At 42.5% G+C, this 20666-nt stretch overlaps 1 protein-coding gene across 5 annotated transcripts in view; it reads right to left on the bottom strand.

Annotated features, from left to right (window-relative positions):
- Positions 1-20666, bottom strand: part of LOC137425734 (uncharacterized) — a 331211-nt gene that overhangs the window by 42784 nt on the left and 267761 nt on the right. For all 5 annotated transcript variants that reach the window (XM_078775548.1, XM_078775550.1, XM_078775549.1 and 2 more), the window contains 3 exons: positions 20054-20148; positions 18534-18627; positions 4775-4880 (listed from right to left, as the gene is read on the bottom strand). In XM_078775548.1, coding sequence (XP_078631674.1) covers positions 4775-4880; positions 18534-18627; positions 20054-20148 — 295 coding nt within the window. The remainder of the gene's footprint in view (positions 1-4774; positions 4881-18533; positions 18628-20053; positions 20149-20666) is intronic.

Below are 20666 nucleotides of genomic sequence, written 5' to 3'. Positions count from 1 at the left end.
TTTTAAACATATATGCTTAATCAACAACATTAATTAAAGAATTAACTTCACTAAAATAATTAATTCAATATTATTATAACAAATGTAATGCAATAGGAACTTGTTCAAATGAAAACCAACCAAACTTACATAAAAGGTGACGATGGAATTTAAAGACATTCTCACAAGACCTGATCAACCAATCAGCCAAATATCCTCTATTTAACATGATTCTGGTGTTTAACATAATCCAGCCTGGTGTTGGGCTCGCGGCTAGGGTGCCAGCTTAGGATCCTAGGATCCTGGGTTCGAATCCCGGTCGATCGCTGAATTAATGCCAGGGGGGTTGACTCAGCCTGTCATCCTTCCGAGGTCGGCTAATTGAGTACCAGTTCACTGGTAATTCCCTGTTTGTCGTAAAAGGCGACAAAAAGGGTTGGCGGCAGGAAGGGCATCCGGCCGTAAAACATTGCTTCAAAAAGGGGACCAACAAAAACAACAACAACCACAGTGCCCAAAAAAGGCCAACCCCCGCCTTGCGGGGAAAAATGGCCTCTAAAGGTGGTTTTTTTTTTGGTTTTTTTTAACATGATTGAAAATACCTTCTCAGCACGTTCCACAAAATCACCCTTCACTGAACAAATTCTTGCAAATCTAAGTAGCTGAGATGAGAAGACATTGTAACTCATTTTAATTGGTACATTGCCACCTGGAAAGGTGAACACAAGACTACAGTGAAACTGAAATCATCAACTTTATGATACACACTCGTACTAAAGCCATTCTGTCTAACTTTAACTAACACATCCAGATATACAGCAAGTCACTCTTGTTTACAACAATCAAACTATCTGGATAAATCTTGTAAAGTAGCCTATCAAAAAAGTTATAGTTAACCACACAAATATCAAGAAAGTTATAGTTAACCACAAAAAATATTGTTGTGGTTTTGGAATAAAGGTTAATTCCCCCTTGTAGGAAGACGCACCACAACATGAAGCCTCGCGATAGTTCAGTTATTTCTTAGTAAATGTAAGCAGAGTCCTTCCCTGTGTTTAGTTTTGCGTTGAGTAGGCCAGTGAGCTTAGGTGTTCTTTTGGCGCTGAAATGCCACGCGGCAGGCCTGAACAAGTCTACCGAGGCCAAAGGGAGGCACGGCAGGAGTGGTCAGTAAGCACGAGCCGCCAATCAGGGCTCAAGGGGAGTGGCTAACCACGACGACCAGAGGCGGGGTTTGGAACATTCGAGTCGGGCCGGGGCGGAGCCATAAAACCCTGCTCCGAGTCCCCCCACTGCAGAAAGAGAAGTCCTCAGTTGAGTTCCCGGTGAGTTGAGTGCCCGGTGAGAACAGTTGAGAAAGAGAAGAGTTCCCGGTGAGTTCAGTTGAGAGTCGCGCAGCCCATGAGTTGAGAACAGTTGAGGAGAGAGAGACGGGAGATGAGTCAGAGTCGTGTGCTGAGTTACAGTTCCCTGTGAGAGTGAGTTGGGTTGAGCTTGAGAACGCGAGTGGAGCTGCAGAACGAGCGAATTGAATTGCCTATTGTACACGAACTTTCCCCGTGCTTTGCGCTCTGCGCTGTATTAATCGCGCGCTCGAGAGGCTGACCCGTGCTGGGCCACAGACGCGCGATTTCCTCCTACCTGCCTTCGCCTGCATACGTGCCGTGAACATCGGAGAGCCGGGCCGGGCGAGCTGCCCCGGAGCGACCGACGGCGAAGCGCGCTTGGCGCGCGAACATTCTTCTCTTCTTTTCCCCGTGTGAGTGAGTGGGCCCTTCGTCTGGGCACATAAGTTAACATTGCTAAGCATCTGCTCTGTGTCCCCTTTCCTTCATCCTGATCCTTGTAAATAATAATAAATTCTGTTATTCCTCTGATTTGACCGTTCCTGTCCCTTCCATCCATTGGCTTCACATGGTACGAATAGAACCGCTCGAAAGGGGGTTCCATAAAAGTAACAGCCCGAGTCACGTGATACGCATCCCGCTTGGGCGTACTCGATTAAGCGTGGCTTGTGCGAGGTTCGATCCCCGCTTTCGTGGCAGCGTGGGTTAAAGGTACGTGCGAATTTGTCCCGATACCCTTTTTCACGTTTGCCCGGAAGTGGCGATTCGGCCTCGCGGACCCGAAGACCAAGGGGGAAAAAAGGGGTTTAACCCCCCCCCCCTTTGTAACGGGAACGGGCTTCGGGAGATCTGCAACAATATCATCAAAAAAGTTATAGTTAACCACACAAATATCATCTATGTAACGACATGTATGAGACAATATTTTAGGTAGTCCGAATATTTTCTCCTTCATCAGTTTTTGCATAAATGAAAATTCACAGAAAATAAGAAAAATGTCCACTCATAGGGGGCTGCAATTCCCAACCATGGGAATACCCTTAACCTGTTGAAACATTCCACAAAAAGACACAAAAGTATTAAACAAAATAAAATTAGCAGCATCCTTAAACTTCTGCTTATCAAAACAATGAAAACTTGAGTACTGTATTTATTTTTCGAAAAGAATGTTCTGTCAAACCTGACACATAAAAGCTTATTAAAAGAGCTAAAAACCTTGTCAATTACTTTGAAGAGTGAATCCCTTACTAGTGCGAAATCCAAATTCCGTATATAAAGTTGAAAAATCAAAAACCTCAACTGACTTGATATTGAGGCACCTAATCCAACCCAAGAACACCAAAGTAGAATTAATGCTTCAGAAAGTGTTAACACCAGAATTCTACTCAATTGCTAAACAATATTTCCTGAACAGTTCCCCAACAACTTGTAAGCCTGAGTTAACTCCAAGCGATAACTGTTTGGTGGTACATTGCCTGGCACCAGCTATAAACCTATAGTTGGTACCTGGTACCAGCTGTATGGGTTCTTATGAAGCTTTGGGATCCAGTAAAGCCGAGGAATACAAAGATTGACCTCTTTACATTTAATACTGAAATTATTAACTAAAACTTCCTGATGATCGGAGATAATATCCTGGAGCGACTTATGACAAGGAACATAATATGTGCTATTTCCTATACCAGTGAAAGTAACCGTATCGATGCCTCACTCTATTAATAAAACCTCCACATAAAACTTTTTACAAACTACACCAAAATTATTAGCAGCCTTATCCGCTGGAGCGATGACGTACCTATCATGGAGATCATGAATATCTTTACGAACACTCCGCTTGTTAAACACTGGTTTAGACCGACCCAGTGAAAGCAAGCCCCGACTAGTAAAAAACTTAATCCTATTTTCCAGGACTTCCACAACTCTGTTGAACCATGGATTGAAACTGTTTACAGACAACTTAAACTTGGTGCACATTCTGTTAATAAAATTAGAGACAGAATCTACAATTGAAGACCTAATGCAGCTCCAAGGTTGAGTTACTGCCTCCCTATATTTAGCTCCCATTTTCATCAGATCCCTAATTTCACAATTACTAATAATATTCAAATCCCCAGAAATTCACGTGTTCACAAGGACCATACAAAAAAGGGGAAGAAGAACACGCACAGTCGGTCTACAAGATGTCCTTTACCTTATCAATTCCAAGACTTTAAATAAATTTACTGTAATTGAATAAGGATTGTGCTATGGCCTTCATGAAGGTGAAATAAATTTTCAATGGGGTTAGCTCCATATAAAATTATCTCTAAGTTACATAAAATTATCCAAGTAAATAATTACAAATGTTAATAACGTTATTTGTCAATAACTACAAATTATCCAAGTTATACAAAATGTGTTTGAACTGGCCACGAGGCCAAGGCAGTCATTTTCCTGCCTCGACTACTTTACTCTTGGCCAAAAGTCGCAAAAACAATGGTGGTGGAGCACAATGACCTGTAGCAGACCGCTGTCGGGTTGAACAAGCGTGTTTTATAGCCCCTTAGATCGCCTTTTCCAGGCAAACAAAAAGCTAGTGTTAAATTTGCTTCACCAACCCACTGTGCAGGCAACAAACCAACTGGAATCTTAACATGGTGATGTCACCACTACACCATCCCATGGGTTTATTTTAAAAGAGGAAGGACAACAGTCAGAGAGATCTGATGGCCAAGAACAAACTGAATTTTTCATGCAGCAAAAAAGCTTTTGACTCATTAATTATTTGTGTAATCAATGGTGGCTAACTTAGAAGTATAGTACTGTACTGAAATAAAGAAATTAAAAAACAGTGAGTGGTTGGCACCAAATGGGTCCTGTAAAGAAAACAATAATATAAAGCTTTGTGCTGATTTCCAATGTACATCAACAATATTCCAAACTAGAGCGAAGTCGATGGCACAACATTACAAATCTCCACACTTCGCACATAGAGCAAAGTTGAAAAATGGCAAAAAAGTTCCGCCCGGAACGAGCCAATACATTTTGAGGAACATTTTTTTCCCCATTTTGACCAGTGACCCTCCTGGGGGCATGGACTGGGGTTCATATCCAAAAACTTATTACATATTTTATGCGTCTCCCAATGTTGATTGCATATACAGTTTCATTTGGAAAATGTTTTAAAATGTGCCCGTAATTGAATTTTTTGGTATTTGACCTTTTGAAACCACCCCAGGGGGCGTAGCCAAAATGACACTGCACTCACACTTCTTGCCATGTGGTGATCATAACTATCAAGTTTGGTGAATTTCTGCACAACCGTTTAGGAGATAGCGTGACTGACAGACAGACAAGACAGAGCCGATTGCAATTTCCCGTGCAAAGTTGACCAGCATACATGCAAAGTAAATCAATATAAACACGAAACTCGATGACAGATTGACATGGTCGAGCGACCGTTCATTTACCGCGAAATGGGCCTTCTCTCGTTGGTCTCCACTGAGACCGGTGAGGTCTGGTTTTGCAACGCCGAGTAGCGGTTCACCACGCCAAGAGCAGGATTGCGGGTGCTTTCTGCAATGGGACAACAATGAACTGCAGAGCGGCTCTCAAATAGTCCCTTCTCAAGAGGTGTGCACTCACACTCAAAGGGAACTACAAGTCAAAATGTCATGAGATATACCAAGCTCGGTGGACATATGGGGTCACCTCACCATAGCGTGCATGAAACGGAAACAAAAGAGTGACATGGTTCGAGTTTAGGCACAACTTCATTTTCATTTTATTTATTTTCTTGGAGAGCAATTTTGCTCGCACAAGTAAAATAAATTACCAAGTTGAGAACTCAACAGACTACGACAACTGAAAATTTTTTTATTACGTTTTAAAAGAAAAGTGGCCTTTACCATTGCATCATATCAAGGGATGCATGCAAATGAACGACAAACAGCAATGTTTCTTCGAGTGAGTTTCATTTTTATCTGGGTGTTATCATTATTTTTGCCAATGTGAAAAGTAGTGTACAAATGAATCAAATGGAACTAGAACCACACTCTTCAACGTTACGACTTCGACCGATATGCCTCCGCCCACACTATTACATCATTATAATACTTGTACCAAGATGGATATCATAATAATGTCCTATAAGATGGACATTATAATACTTATACCTGGCATGACCTACGACCTTTGACATCTTGACCCCAAAATTTAATCAGTTCATGTTTACATCATTATACATATCTGTACCAAGTTATAATTTAAATCCCTTCAGCTGTTGACAAGTTATCACATTTTTACCTGACATGACCTTTGACCTTTGGCTTTTGGCCTTGGGACCCCAAAATATAATTAGTTAATCTTTACATCATTATACATACTTGTACCAAGTTTGAATTAGATCACTTCAGCCGTTCTCAAGTTACAGACATATTAGAGACTTTGGCCTTTGACCTCTTGACCCCAAAATTTAATCAGTTCATGTTTACATCATTATACATATCTGTACCAAGTTTTAATTTAAATCTCTTCAGCTGTTGACAAGTTATCACATTTTTACCTGACATGACCTTTGACCTTGGGACCCCAAAATATAATTAGTTAATCTTTACATCATTATACATACCTGTACCAAGTTTGAATTAGATCACTTCAGCCGTTCTCAAGTTACAGACATATTACAGACTTTGACCTCTTGACCCCAAAATGTCATCAGTTCATCTTTACATCATTCTACGTAACTGCACCAAATTTGGACATAATCCCATCAATGGTTCACAAGTTATCACGGTAACAGGATTTTTACCGAGCATGACCTCAAAATAGAAGTTCATCTTTACCTTATTATACATACAGTTGTGGCCAAAAATATTGGCACCCTTGCACTTTTTTCAAATAACTCACAATTTTCCCTAAAAATAAGTTGAAATTCACAAAAATATTTTGCCTCCACAATTGTTTATTTCATTGTTAATATTACAGAACCTTTGTTTTTTGAATTGGAACTTAATATATCCTTTTAAATCAGAAAATATATAGAAATGGCATTGACAAAATTCTTGACACCCCAGACTTAATATTTGGTAGCACAGCATTTGGACAAAATAACTGAAGTCAAGTGCTTCCTATAGCCATGAATGAGCTTCCTACACCTCTCTACTGTCAGTTTGGCCCACTCTTCTTGTGCAAACTGCTCCAGTTCTCCAAGATTTGAAGGGCGCCTTCTCCCAACTGCTGTTTTCAGATCTCCCCACAGGTGTTCAATGGGGTTTACATCTGGAGTGATTTTTAAAGTGTGTTTGGGGTCATTGCCCTGCTGCAAGACCCATGACCTTTGACGGAGACCCAGCTTTCTGACACTGGGTTGAACATTGTGCTCCAAAATGCCTTGATAATCTCCTGATTTCAGGATGCCATGCACACATTCAAGGCACCCAGTGCCAGAGAAAGCACAGCGACCCCAAAACATCACTGAACCTCCTCCATGTTTGACTGTAGGGAAGGTGTTCTTTTCTTTGAAGGCTTCACTTTGTTTTCTGTAAACATAGAGATGATGTGCTTTACACAAAAGCTCTAATTTGGTCTCACCTGTCCACAGGACATTCTCCCAGAAGGATTTTGGCTTGTTCAGGTGTGTTTTGGCAAACTCCAGTCAGGCTTTCTTGTGTCTCTCTTTCAGCAGAAGTGGGGTCCTGGTGGGTCTCCTTTCATTGATGGTGCAAGTTGAAACTGTCGTACCTTGTGTCTGAAGGCCAGCTTGAATCTGTTTGGCTGTTGATCGAGGTGCTTTCTCCACCATTCCAAAAAACCTGCGCTGCAATCTACGATCAAGTTTTCTCTTGCGCCCACGTCCAGGGAGGTTGGCTGCAGTGCCATGGGCCTTAAACTTCCTGATAACATTGTGTACGGTTGACACAGGAACATCAAGGTCTCTGGAGATGGCCTTGTTGCCTTGAGATTGTCTATGCTTGGCTACAATCTTGTGTCTGACCTCCTCAGACAATTCTCTGGTTTTATTTTCTTTCTTTTCTCCATGCTCATTGCGGTACACACAGTGTCACAAAACAGCAGAATGACTCCTTTTCTCTATTCAAACTGGTTGAATGAGTGATTTTTATATTGCAGGCACCTGCACCTCACCATATGTGAGTTCAATAACAAAGTAAAGGAGAATCACCTGCTTGAAATCTATTTCTAACAACTTCTAAAAGGTACCAATAATATTGTCCGGGCCAATAATATTGTTTTAGGATTTCTGTGTGGAACAAGCGTTACGCCTAGGTCCCCCGTCGGTGAAGTGATGTGAGTTGACAAAGTGGAAGACGCAAGGCGGCCATCTTGGATTTTGACGTGGCGACCCAATTTTCAATTGCGTTCTTCCTTATGCCTCGATACACCCACACACCAGATTAGAAGTTAGTAGTTCGTTTAGTTTTCAAGAAATTTCACTCACAAGGTTCAGACTTATATATGGTGGAGGCCATCTTGGATTTTGACGTGGTGACAATTTTCAATATAGTAGAGGAAACGAAAGTGAAAAAGTGGCTTAGAAATTGATTTGAAAATCATTTCATGTTAAAAGCAGGCATCCAGTGGGAAGAGTTAGGGCATGGGGTGGTGCATTGGGAAAGGGTGGGTGCCAGCTGAGATTTTCCCGAAAAGGGTCATTTTAACCCCTTTTTTGCTAAATCAGTATTTCCGAAGTGTTGAAAAAGAGAAGAGATGTTTGTAACAATATCCCATTTATTTGCCCAGCCATTTTACTCGACATGGGGTTTTTATACATCATTTTGTTGCTGATGATATTGCCTACAAAATGCATCTCAGTATTTAAAAATATATATATATATAATTAAGGGGTTACTATGGTTACAGTGGGGGGTCAAAGGTCAACCTATGGCAAAAAAATATAATTTTCTCACACTTTCTAATAGATAGGCAAAATGCCATATAAAACTAAATTTACTGGTTCTAATTGCTTTTATTTATCAATCCTCACATAGAAGAGCAGTTTTTAGTGAGGGAAGATTGATGTAATACCCCTCTGTGGGCAATTCGTGAAGGGTGAAAATTAACCTTTTCTTCAAAAATACATAGAAATTGTGAAAAAAAACCTCTGTTTTGTATTTACCGGCACATGGAATTGTTAAGTGTGATGTTATAGCATACAGTATGCATTGGAAAATGTCTCCAAACCACCATGGTCAAGATTCCTAGTATTGTTTGAGACTCCATCAAAGAAGAAGTCCTCAAGGCTGGTGAAACAGGAGCATCCCTAGTTGAAACATTTGTCTCCACTCGCCTTATTGAGAAGTCAACAGACTTTCATGCTACATTATCTAGGAACAAAACACCATCAATAAGCAGGATGTACAAAGTAAGCATTCAACCAAGTGGAGCTGGCAAACAGAAAGAGATCAAAGCTGACAGGAATCTAATCCAAAGACTGTTTGTGGCAGCACAGGGAGGGAGAGATGTAGACCTGAATAACATCATGAGGCATGAGCTTTCATCAGTCCCACGTGCACTAGCAGACACCAATGGGAAACTCCATTCTACCGACAAGTCCCAGCTTCAAGAAATGCTGACCAAGGACATATAAGTGTCAAAAAACCTTCCCAAGAGTACAGCAAAACCTGTTTGATCATTGACGGCCCTGCACTGATACAAGCAATTGGCAAGCCTGAGAAATCAGAGACTTTTGGAGATCTGAGCAATGTATTCTGTACCAGTGTCTTAAACCGCTTTGGTCCCATGTACTCCAGGGTTGATGTTGTGTTCGATCGGTATCAGGAGGTCTCCATCAAGTCTGGCACAAGGGAAAAAAGAGCCGGCAAAACCCACCCAATCAGACGTGTCATCAGTTCAAAGGACGTGAAGCTCCCCTCCAACTTCAACTCATTCCTCAGCCTCTCTGCCAACAAGGCCGACTTGGCAGCATTTCTTTCCGGATCTCTCATAGAGATGGCAGAGAAGGAGCTACAGCCAACATATGAATTAGTTGTTGCCGGCGGGTTTGAGGATTTGATGAGGGTATGGATTTCTACCGGCAGGAGCACCAACTCCATGAATGCAAACCATGAAGAGGCGGACACCAGGATCATCCTGCATGCCAGGGATGCGACACTACAGGGCTACCAGAGATGTGTCCTTCAATGCCGAGACACAGATGTCCTGGTTGTGGCACTGGGCCTGCGAGATCACCTATCTCCAGAGGTGTGGTTCAGTTCAGGATTGAAATCCAAACGTCCCTTCATCCCCATCCACCAGATCTCACTACCAGAAGACCAAATTCAGACAATTATTGCATTCCATGCATTAACAGGTTGTGACACAGTCAGCCAGTTCGATGGTATAGGGAAGAAGACTGCGTTGAAAGTGTTCACTGAAGAGTCAGCATGCCTCCAGAAGATGGGGTCTAAAAACATCAGTGACCAATTGATCCAAGACGCTGAGAAGTTTGTGTGCAAACTGTACCTAAAAACCACCCCTCTTACGGCAACTGATCAAGTTCGCCGAGAAATGTTCCTTCAAGGAAAGCGTTCGCTTGATGCTCTTCCCCCCTCCAAGGATGCACTGGAAATGCATATTCGTCGAGCAAACTACCAATGCCTTGTCTGGAAGGAGTCACTAAGCCCAGTGCAAGATCTGCCTGATCCAACAACCAGTGGATGGAAGAATGATAGTAGTGGAAACCTCGTTCCCAATTTGATGACCCTGAGCCCTCTTCCAAAAGCTTGCAAGGAGCTTGTGAGCTGCTTTTGCACATCTGGTTGTGGTAAAAGATGCGGCTGTTTCCGTGCAGGACAAAAGACCTGCATTAGTGCTTGCACTTGTAGGGGATCATGCACCAATTCACAGGATGATGATGAAGATGTGTAGGTAGTCGGAGCCCCGGTTCAAACTATGTTATCCGTAGGTTGTTGGCAAACAGAATAAATAAAGTCTTAAACCAAACAATACTAGGAATCTTGACCATGGTGGTTTGGAGACATTTTCCAATGCATACTGTATGCTATAACATCACACTTAACAATTCCATGTACCGGTAAATACAAAACAGAGGTTTTTTTCACAATTTCTATGTATTTTTGAAGAAAAGGTTAATTTTCACCCTTCACTAATTGCCCACAGAGGGGTATTACATCAATCTTCCCTCACTAAAAACTGCTCTTCTATGTGAGGGTTGATAAATAAAAGCAATTAGAACCAGTAAATGTAGTTTTATATGGCATTTTGTCTATCTATTAGAAAGTGTGAGAAAATTATATATTTTTGCCATAGGTTGACCTTTGACCCCCACTGTAACCATGGTAACCCCTTAATTATATATATATATTTAAATACTGAGATGCATTTTGTAGGCAATATCATCAGCAACAAAATGATGTATAAAAACCCCATGTAGAGTAAAATGGCTGGGCAAATAAATGGGATATTGTTACAAACATCTCTTCTTTTTTTCAACACTTCAGAAATACTGATTTAGCAGAAAAAGGGTTAAAAAAGACCCTTTTCGAAAAAATCTCAGCTGGCATCCACCCTCCCCCGATGCACCACCCCATTCCCTACCTGTTTCCAGTGGATGCCTGCTTTTAACATGAAATAATTTTCAAAATGAATTTTTCAGCCTCATTTCCTCTATTAATAGCGTTCTTCCTTATGCCGAGATACACCCACAGATTAGAAGTTGGTACTTTGCTTATTTTTCAAAATATTCCGCTCACAAGGTTCAGACATACATGGCGGTGGCCATCTTGGATTTTGACGTGGCGACCCAATTTTCAATAGCGTTCTTCCTTATGCCGAGATACACCCACACACCAGATTAGAAGTTGGTACTTCGCTTATTTTTCAAGATATTCCGCTCACAAGGTTCAGACATTCATGGCGTCAGACATGCATGGCGGTGGCCATCTTGGATTTTGACGTGGGTTGCACCCACACACCAAATTAGAATTAGGTCCTTCGCTTACGCACGCACGCCCGCACGCACGGACGGACGGACGGACGGACGGACACACGGATGGAGGGGAAAATCATAGTCCCCCTTTCGCTCCGCGGTACGACGGGGGACAAAAAGTGCAAGGGTGACCAATATTTTTAGCCACGACTGTACATGCACCAAGATTGACGAAGATCCCTTCAGCCGTTCTCAAGTTATCGCGGTAACGAAAACCTATCACGGACAGACGGACAGCCGGACAGTCAACCTGAAAACATAATGCCTCCGGCAACTTCGTCAACTGAGGCATAAAAATCCTTCCAGTCAAAAACCTAACTTCTATTCCAATGGTGTCAGAAAAGGCACCAAATCACTGGGAAGGAAGTTAAGACACCAGTTGGAAAAGACAGGAAAATGGATTATACTTATCTACACTGAGTTTTGCAGGGGCAGGACTGTTTCTTCACGGATGGGGAAAACTGACTGTCACTTGAAACTATAGAGTCCGTCAATAATAATCAGTCATACTTGCAAGAAAACATCTCATGAGACAATATAATCACAAGTTGAAATTTTGGAACTTGGCTTTTTAACCATTAAATTGTAGACTAGAGCAATGTGACTGTCACCAATATGCCTCCGCATAGTCCCACAATGGGTAGATGCTCTCGTTCACTGTCCTAAAAAATAAACAAGTTTGATTTATATCCCTTCAGCTGTTTTCAAGTACTGTATCACAGTTTCACCAGCCATGACAGGTTTCACATCGACAGATGAAGCAGTTTCAGAGAAGGGATTTTTTAAAGTTATCGGCTTTCAAGCTAATATGGACGCCACACCACGTGACATATAACCTTGAAAATGTGCACTCTGCATATGTATGGGTGGGGGATCACGTTTGTGAAGTTTCATGTTGATCGGATAAGGTTCATTTTTCTATCCAAGATGGCTGCCAAACCACGTGACCTACGACATCATTTTCAAACTATATGCAGCAATGGTGCGAGATGATATTTGTAAAAATTCACATCGATGGGGTAAGCGGTTTCAGAGATATAATTATTTAATATTTTCCTTCAATCCAATATCGCTGTCACACCATGTGACCAAAGATGTTTTCTTGATCATATTTTAATCGCCATGCCGTGTCAATGACATGTAAAGTTTTGAGTCAATCGATTTGGTGGTTTCAAAGAAGATGCTTTTTTAAGGTTTTAGGTTAAATACAATATGGCTGCCAAACCATGTGACCTATGATGTCATAAATTTAATATTTCAATACAAATGGGTCATAGATCATGTGCATGCAATTTCAGATTTTTAGGATAAGGAATTGGATTAAAACATTTTTGACAGGTATACCACTTCATCTATGATGTCATCATTATCATGCTTTTGTTCCCGATTGGAAGTACTTGACAATGTGCCAAATTTCAAATTTTTGCATTTAGCGGTTTCCGAGAAATAATTTTTTAATTAGTTGCGTTTAATCCAAGGTGGCTGCCATACCACGTGACCTATGACGTCACAATTATCATAAAACATTCTGCATGGGTGTCACTCTTACCCTGAAAGTTTCGTCTCAATTGGACATGTGGTTGCTGAGAAAAACGAGGTTTAGCCCGTACGGACAGACGGACGTACAGACAACCTGAAAACATAATGCCTCCAGCCACCTTCGGGGCAGAGGTATAAAAAACATGTGTAGCTTGGGGGTTGGATGCGCTGCAGAGGAACAATGAGCTACCTAATGAGAAATCACAAAACTAGAACGGCACTCGGTACCTCGGCCAGGCTGAACAGTTTATGTTTTGTATACCATTTATAGGCCGGATTTGGACCCCGACCTTAAACAAAATCGAATCGGCTTGTTCTCGTCACCTAACCAACTAATCCACTAAGTTTTGTCATAACTCGTCAACGTTTTGAAATATCATGCTACATGTCATTTTTGGCGCCATCTCTCAATGGTGAAGAATCACTTTTAATTTTTTTTACTTCTCGTATCTGGATTCGGAACTTCACCAAAATCTAATCAATTCTTCCTTGTCACACGCCCAACCTGTCCACCAAATTTCAACCAAATCCATCCATAAGTATTTGAGACCGTGTTATATACTATCGTTTTTGGCCCTATCTCTCAAAGGTGAAGAATCAGTTAAAATTCTAGTATTCGTATACAGTTCTTCACCAAAATCGAATAATTCATCCATGTCACATACCCAACCTGTCCATTAAATTTCATCAGAATCCATCCATAACTAGAGAAATCTCACACAGACAGACAAACAAACACAGAAAGACAGGAGTAAAAATATAACCTCCTTCCAGCCTCGGGGGCAGTGGTAACTAACTATAGTCAGTCACGTGAAAAAGTAAGTACACCCCATGTAAAGTTTTGACTTTTTCAACATATTTCAACATACAGCTATTTGATCTTCATTTCAACAATATTGATAGATAAAGGTGATAAAATATAACAAATATCATGAAACATTTACATTTTGTAGTCAATTGTATAATTTAAATAAACATAAATGCAAATTTCGCATGTGGAAAAAGTAAGTACACCCCTACATTTATCACTACTTCAAATACCTAACATTAGAATCAGGTGCACCAGCTCAGGTGCAAATGATTAGAACATCGTTAGAGAGGATCTTGGAGGAACCTGTCTTATTTAAACTTCAGACATTTAGTTTGGTTTGCTCTTTGTTGTTGAAGTTTGCGGCGTCACAATGCCGAGATCAAAAGAGCTCTCTGAGGCCTTCAGAAAGAAGGTTATAGATGCCTACGAGTCTGGGAAGGGATTTAAAAATATCTCCAAACAATTTGAAATCAATCATTCGACTGTCCGGAAGATCATCTACAAGTGGAGAAGATTCCAAATAACTGCCAACTTGTTCAGGCCAGGCCGCCCCAGCAAGTTCAGCCCGAGAGCAGACCGCAAGATGCTGAAAGAAGTCTCTAAGAACCCGAGAATGTCATCACGGGACCGACAGGTAGCTCTTGCCACTGTTGATGTCAAAGTGCACGAGTCTACCATTAGAAAGAGGCTGCACAAATTTGATCTACATGGGAGGTGTGCCAGGAGCAAACCTTTGCTGTCCAGAAAGAACATCAGGGCAAGACTAAAGTTTGCCAATGAACACCTAGGCAAAGACCAGCACTTCTGGAACAATGTCCTCTGGACAGATGAGTAAAAGGTAGAGCTATTTGGCCACAGTACCAGAAGACATGTTTGGCGAAAACCAAAGACAGCATTTGACCACAAGAACGTGATGCCAACTGCAAAGCATGGAGGTGTAAATATAATGGTTTGGGGCAGCTTTGCTGCATCAGGGCCTGGGCAGCTCACCATTATATAATCCACTATGAATTCTTCATTGCACCAGAGGGTGCTTGAGGATAATGTGAGGCCATCTGTCGGAAAGTTGAAGCTCAACCGAAGGTGGACCTTGCAACATGACAGTGACCTTAAACATACCAGTAAATCCACCAAGGAATGGCTGAAAAGAAAGAAATGGAGGGTTCTTGAATGGCCAAGTCAAAGCCCGGATCTAAATCCCATCAAGATGTTGGGGGATTTGAAACGAGCTGTGCATGCAAGAAACCCCTCAAAGATCGCACAGCTGAAAGAATTCTGCATGGAGGAGTGGGCAAAAATTTCTCCCAGTCGATGTCAGAGACTGGCAGACAGTTATAAGAAATGCCTACTTGAGGTTGTTTCTGCCAAAGGGGGCAATACCACCTATTAGAGCCAAGGGTGTACTTAATAATAATAATCATTCATTTATTTTGTATAGCGCTTTTCCAGAAGCCCAAAGGCGCTTTGACACAGTGGCAAACATAATGCATAACAATACATGAAAACAACAATTGCAAAAAGACAAGAATCAATAGGGAAATATTTAAAGCAAAAGGAGGGAGAAGGAGAAGAGATAGTCAGGGGTTAAATGCTGTGGGTTGAATGTTGAATGCAGTGTTGAACAGGTGGGTCTTTAGTGATGTTTTGAATGTGGTGAGTGAGGAGGAGTCTCTGATGGTGTGAGGTAGTGAGTTCCAGAGGGTGGGAGCAGCGATGGAGAAGGCCCTGTCCCCCCAGGATCTGAATTTGGTCCGGATGGAGGGGGTCAGGAGGTTGGTACCAGCAGAGCGGAGGTTGCGGGTGGGAGTGTGTCTGGAGAGGGTCAGCCAGGTAGGATGGGGCCAGGTTATGGAGGGCTTTGTATGTCAAGAGGAGGATTTTGTACTGGATTCTCTGGGGGATGGGGAGCCAGTGAAGCTTGTAAAGGACGGGGGTGATGTGGTCACGGGTCCGGGAATGGGTGAGTAGACGGGCAGCGGAGTTCTGAATGTATTGGAGTTTATTGGTGATTTTTGAGGGTGAACCATAGAGGAGGCTATTGCAGTAGTCCAGACGGGAGGTGATGAAGGCGTGGATGAGGGTTTCTGCAGCCGTGGAGGAGAGGGATGAGCGGAGACGGGCAATGTTTTTCAGGTGAAAGAAGGCTGACTTTGTGATCTGTTTAGTGTATTTGTCGAAGGAAAGGGTTTGGTCAAAGATGACGCCAAGATTCCGGATGTGAGGGGAGGTGGATACTGGGATACCGTCGATGTTGAGGGCAAAGTTATGGGTGGATTTTGTGAGCGTTTTTGGGCCAATGATGATTATTTCAGATTTATCACAGTTAAGCTTGAGGAAGTTGATTTGAAGCCAGGATTTTATTTCAGTGATGCAGTTTGTCAGGATAGAGTGGGTGTCGGTGGAGACGGACTTGGTGGAGATGAAAAGCTGGATGTCATCGGCGAAGCAGTGGAATTGGAGACCATGACGGCGGATTAAGTGACCGAGCGGGGACAGGTAAAGGATGAAGAGGAGGGGGCCAAGAACTGAACCTTGGGGGACACCTTGTGGGAGGGGAGCAGTGGGGGATTTGCAGTTATTGATGGAGATGAACTGGCATCTGTCAGAGAGGTATGATTTAATCCAAGAGAGGGCAGTGCCGGTAACGTTAAAGGTGGATTCAAGTCGGGTGAGGAGGATAGTGTGATCGATGGTGTCAAAGGCAGCGCTGAGGTCGAGGAGGACGAGAATGTTGAGGTTGCCAGCGTAAGAGGAGAGGAGAAGGTCGTTGGTGATTTTGAGGAGAGCAGTTTCAGTACTGTGGTTGGAGCGGAATCCGGATTGGAATGTTTCATACAGGTTATTGGCAGAGAGATGATGTTTGAGTTGAGTGGCTACAGCGCGTTCCAAAACTTTTGACAGAAAGGGTAGGTTGGAGATGGGTCTGAAGTTGTTTAGGGTGTCAGGGTTTAGACCAGGTTTTTTTAGAATGGGGGTAACAGCAGCAATTTTGAGGGAAGGTGGGACGATGCCTGTAGACAGGGAGGAGTTTATTGTTGCAATGATAAGTGGAGAGAGAGCAGGGAGGGAGGCTTTGACAAAGCTGGAGGGGATGGGGTCAAGAGTGCAGGTGGCAGTTTTCATTCCTATGAGGAGTTCAGAGAGGTCAGTAGGGGAGATTGGGGAGAACCGAGACAGGGGATGGCAGGACAAGGGGGGGCAGGTGGTTGGAGGGGGAGCGGGTGCGGCGGTGGTCAAGCTGTTGTAGATGTTGTCAATTTTGCGTTGGAAGAAAGAGAGGAAGGAGATGCAGTTGTCTACTGTGAATGACTGGGTGGTGGTGTCCAGGGGGCGGAGGAGTTTGTTTATTGTCGAGAAGAGTGCTTTTGGGTTTCCGGAGCCAGAGTGGATAATTTGAGAGTAGTAGGCAGAGCGGGCGTGGGAGAGGGCATCTTTGTAGTGTTGTATGTGGTCCTTGTAGGCTTGGGAGTGAACTGTGAGACCCGTTTTATTGCGGAGTCTTTCAAGTTGGCGAGCACGAGTTTTCATCAGGTGGAGTTCAGGGGTAAACCAGGGAGCAGAACTTACTTGTTCCACATGCGAAATTTGCATTTATGTTTATTTAAATTATACAATGGACTACAAAATGTAAATAAAAAAACCACCTTTAGAGGCCATTTTTCCCCGCAAGCGGGGGTTGGCCTTTTTCGGGGACCGTGGTTGTTGTTGTTTTTCGGTCCCCTTTTTGAAGCAATGTTTTACGGCCGGATGCCCTTCCTGACGCCAACCCTTTTTGCCGCCTTTAACGACAAACAGGGAATTACCAGTGAACTGGTACTCAATTAGCCGACCTCGGAAGGATGACAGGCTGAGTCAACCCCCCTGGCGTTAATTCAGCGATCGACCGAGATTCGAACCCAGGATCCGAGGATCCTAAGCCGGCACCCGAGCCGCTAGCCCAACACCAGGGACTACAAAATGTAAATGTTTCATCATATTTGTTATATTATATCACCTTTATCTGTCAATATTGTTGAAATGAAGATCAAGTAGCTGTATGTTGAAATATGTTGAAAAAGTCAAAACTTTACATGGGGTGTACTTACTTTTTCACGTGACTGTATCTGAGATCACAAAACGATTGCCATGGGTAAGCCTCCCATGGTGCCCGCAATGCAATGATGGCCATATGACCTTGACCTTTAACCTAGAGGGGCATGATGTAAATGTAGCATAAATGCGCCTTGCTTTAGGTTATCCACAGAGAGAGAGAGAGAGCAATTTCGTTCCGATCGGACAAACCTTAGTTGAGAGGTGGTGAAAATGTTAATTGTCTACAATTAGGTCATGACATTAAAAATAGATCAAGGTCAAAAAATGTCAACCTGCATAATATATATTCCCATTAGTGAAGCAAAATTTAATTCTGAAAGTCGCTGCCGGCTCCAAGATATAGCTCGGACATCGGAGAAAAAAATTACCGAGCTATTAATCTCCATCACAATTGCGGAATGCTCGAGGCAGATGACATTCTAAGGCTATAAAAGAAGCTACGATCACCAAATATATTTTGCGTAAGCTCTTGTGTGACCGGCACATTTGCGAAAAGACGGCACGCGCAGACACAGCAAACTGATGAGATTGAGGACGTATCAGAAAGACAGGCATGTGGAAACAATGATCGGAGATTTAACTCGTATTTAGCCTGACAGTGACAGAAAATGACTCCATCATGTCCATGAAAAAGAAATATCACTATCACACGACGTGCCATCGAGTACAATACTGTACTTGGTCAAGCAGGAGAACTCGTTCGTTGGTTACAATTTTCAGGGCTCCAACATAATTTGGAGAGAAAATGCAAATACCACGATGGCTAGGCGTGAATTTGCTACAAGACAAACTCGGTCATATTAAGACAAGCTACTGGTACCTGATTCAGGCTTTGTGCCCGAGCCTCCACTGCTTCCTCGCCCCCAATTGCCAATACGACCACCAGGCCCCAGTTGAATACTGTCTACTGTAGGCTGGGTGCAAAGAACGGTGGGAAAATATGGGGAGATGATAGGAACAATCAAAGGTGTTTTCCACATTAAAAAGTAGATGGACCTAATACCATCAGTCAAATAAACTAGCTGATTAGAATTTCTTTTAAACAACAAAAAAAGCCCTGACTTGACGGTCCAAATGGTTTGGTGAAGCCCACATTATATAATTTCACTTGACAGGGTTGGAGGATGCGAAAGTAAAAAATAAAAAAAACACTTTCAACTCACATTATGGATATTCTTGCATCTATCTATAATTCCAGCAATCTCTGTGTGTCTGTGTGTCTGTGTGTCTGTGTGTCTGTGTGTCTGTGTGTCTGTGTGTCTGTGTGTCTGTGTGTTTGTCTGTGACCGCTGTTTCTCGACAACCACGGGTCCGATATACTTGAAACTTGCCAGGTATATTGCTGGGGACCCGAGGATGTGCCTTTTCAAGGTTTGTAATTAATCGGACAAGTACCTACCGAGCTATGTCCAAAAAACGCTTCAACCAATCAGAGAGCAGCGAGCTATCACGTGTGCCGAACCGTTAATGCAATGCAAGCGTTAATGCGTTAATGCAAGGCTTTTCTTTTTTTCCCTCTTCTCTTTCTACTTTTCCTTGCGATTAAATTGCAAACAGCCAAAATACGTTGGCGCTAATTGAATAATTGGCCATTAACACTAAAATAATCGTAACTGCGATATGCCAACTTCCGGACAGTGCAGCCTTCCATGTTGTTGTTGTTTGCAGCAGCTGTTTGCAGCAAGGCAAGGCTTTTCTTTTTTTCCCTCTTCTCTTTCTACTTTTCCTTGCGATTAAATTGCAAAAAGCCAAAATACGTTGGCGATAATTGAATAATTGGGCATTATGTTTTACAACTAATAAAAACGAATTTGCGATTCATTCGCTTTCCTGCGCGTTTGTGTACGCGATGGCGATTTCTTTACCAAACTCCGGAAGCCGTTCGCTTTGGACCGAACCATTGCATGTAAATAGAGGGGGGGGATTGTCACCACTCGCAAGCCGTTCGCTTTGGACCAAACCATTTCATGTAAATAGGGGGGGGGGATATAATTTTAGATATATATATAGTACGGGCATGCCCTAGTATAACCAACGAGGACAATTGATTCATTATCAAAATAGTGACACACGAAAAAGAAAAAAAAACTTCCTGTGACACTAAAGCATTGTCAAAATCATTTATGAGTTCATGAAGTTTGTTTGAAGCATGTTTGGCATATCATGCATTTATTCTTCAATTCACATGTAATAGCAAGAATTTCTGATTTGAAGCAAACATCTGTTGCAACTTTGTAGCTCTTAACTACACAGGTAATGAAAGACCACATTTACAAAATGAAGGGGTATAAATGGGTTGCCAACTGCTGGAACAATCTCCAGTTATGAAAGTCACCTCACCTTCAGCTTTGGGAGTTTTGATGGATCAATGGGACGGCTCCCTTTGCTGATGGGCACGACGTTCCAGCCATCATCAGCTTGCTGCGAAGGGCGCACTGTAAAGGAAGGACAGCCATACAATTGTGAGCAACTGGCACAACACATTGATCTGGCAGTTAAACAAAAATAAGAAGAATGGATGTGGCCCCACACACGGCCACATCCATGAAATGTAATAATAATATTAATAATCATCTATCTATAATTCCAGTAATCTCTGTACGTTTGTACGTTTGTCTGTGACCGCTGTTTCTCGACAACCACGGGTCCGATATACTTTTAACTTGCCAGGTATATTGCTGGGGACCCGAGGATGTGCCTTTTCAAGGTTTCATATTAATCGGACAATTACTTACCGAGCTATGTCCAAAAAACGATTCAACCAATCTATCTATAATTCCAGTAATCTCTGTACGTTTGTACGTTTGTCTGTGACCGCTGTTTCTCGACAACCACGGGTCCGATATACTTTTAACTTGCCAGGTATATTGCTGGGGACCCGAGGATGTGCCTTTTCAAGGTTTCATATTAATCGGACAATTACTTACCGAGCTATGTCCAAAAAACGATTCAA

The sequence above is a fragment of the Myxine glutinosa genome, chromosome 4 (assembly GCF_964187855.1).
Source record: "Myxine glutinosa chromosome 4, kmMyxGlut1.1, whole genome shotgun sequence".
Taxonomy (NCBI): Eukaryota; Metazoa; Chordata; class Myxini; order Myxiniformes; family Myxinidae; genus Myxine; species Myxine glutinosa.
This window is presented reverse-complemented; position numbering and strand designations above follow the sequence as displayed.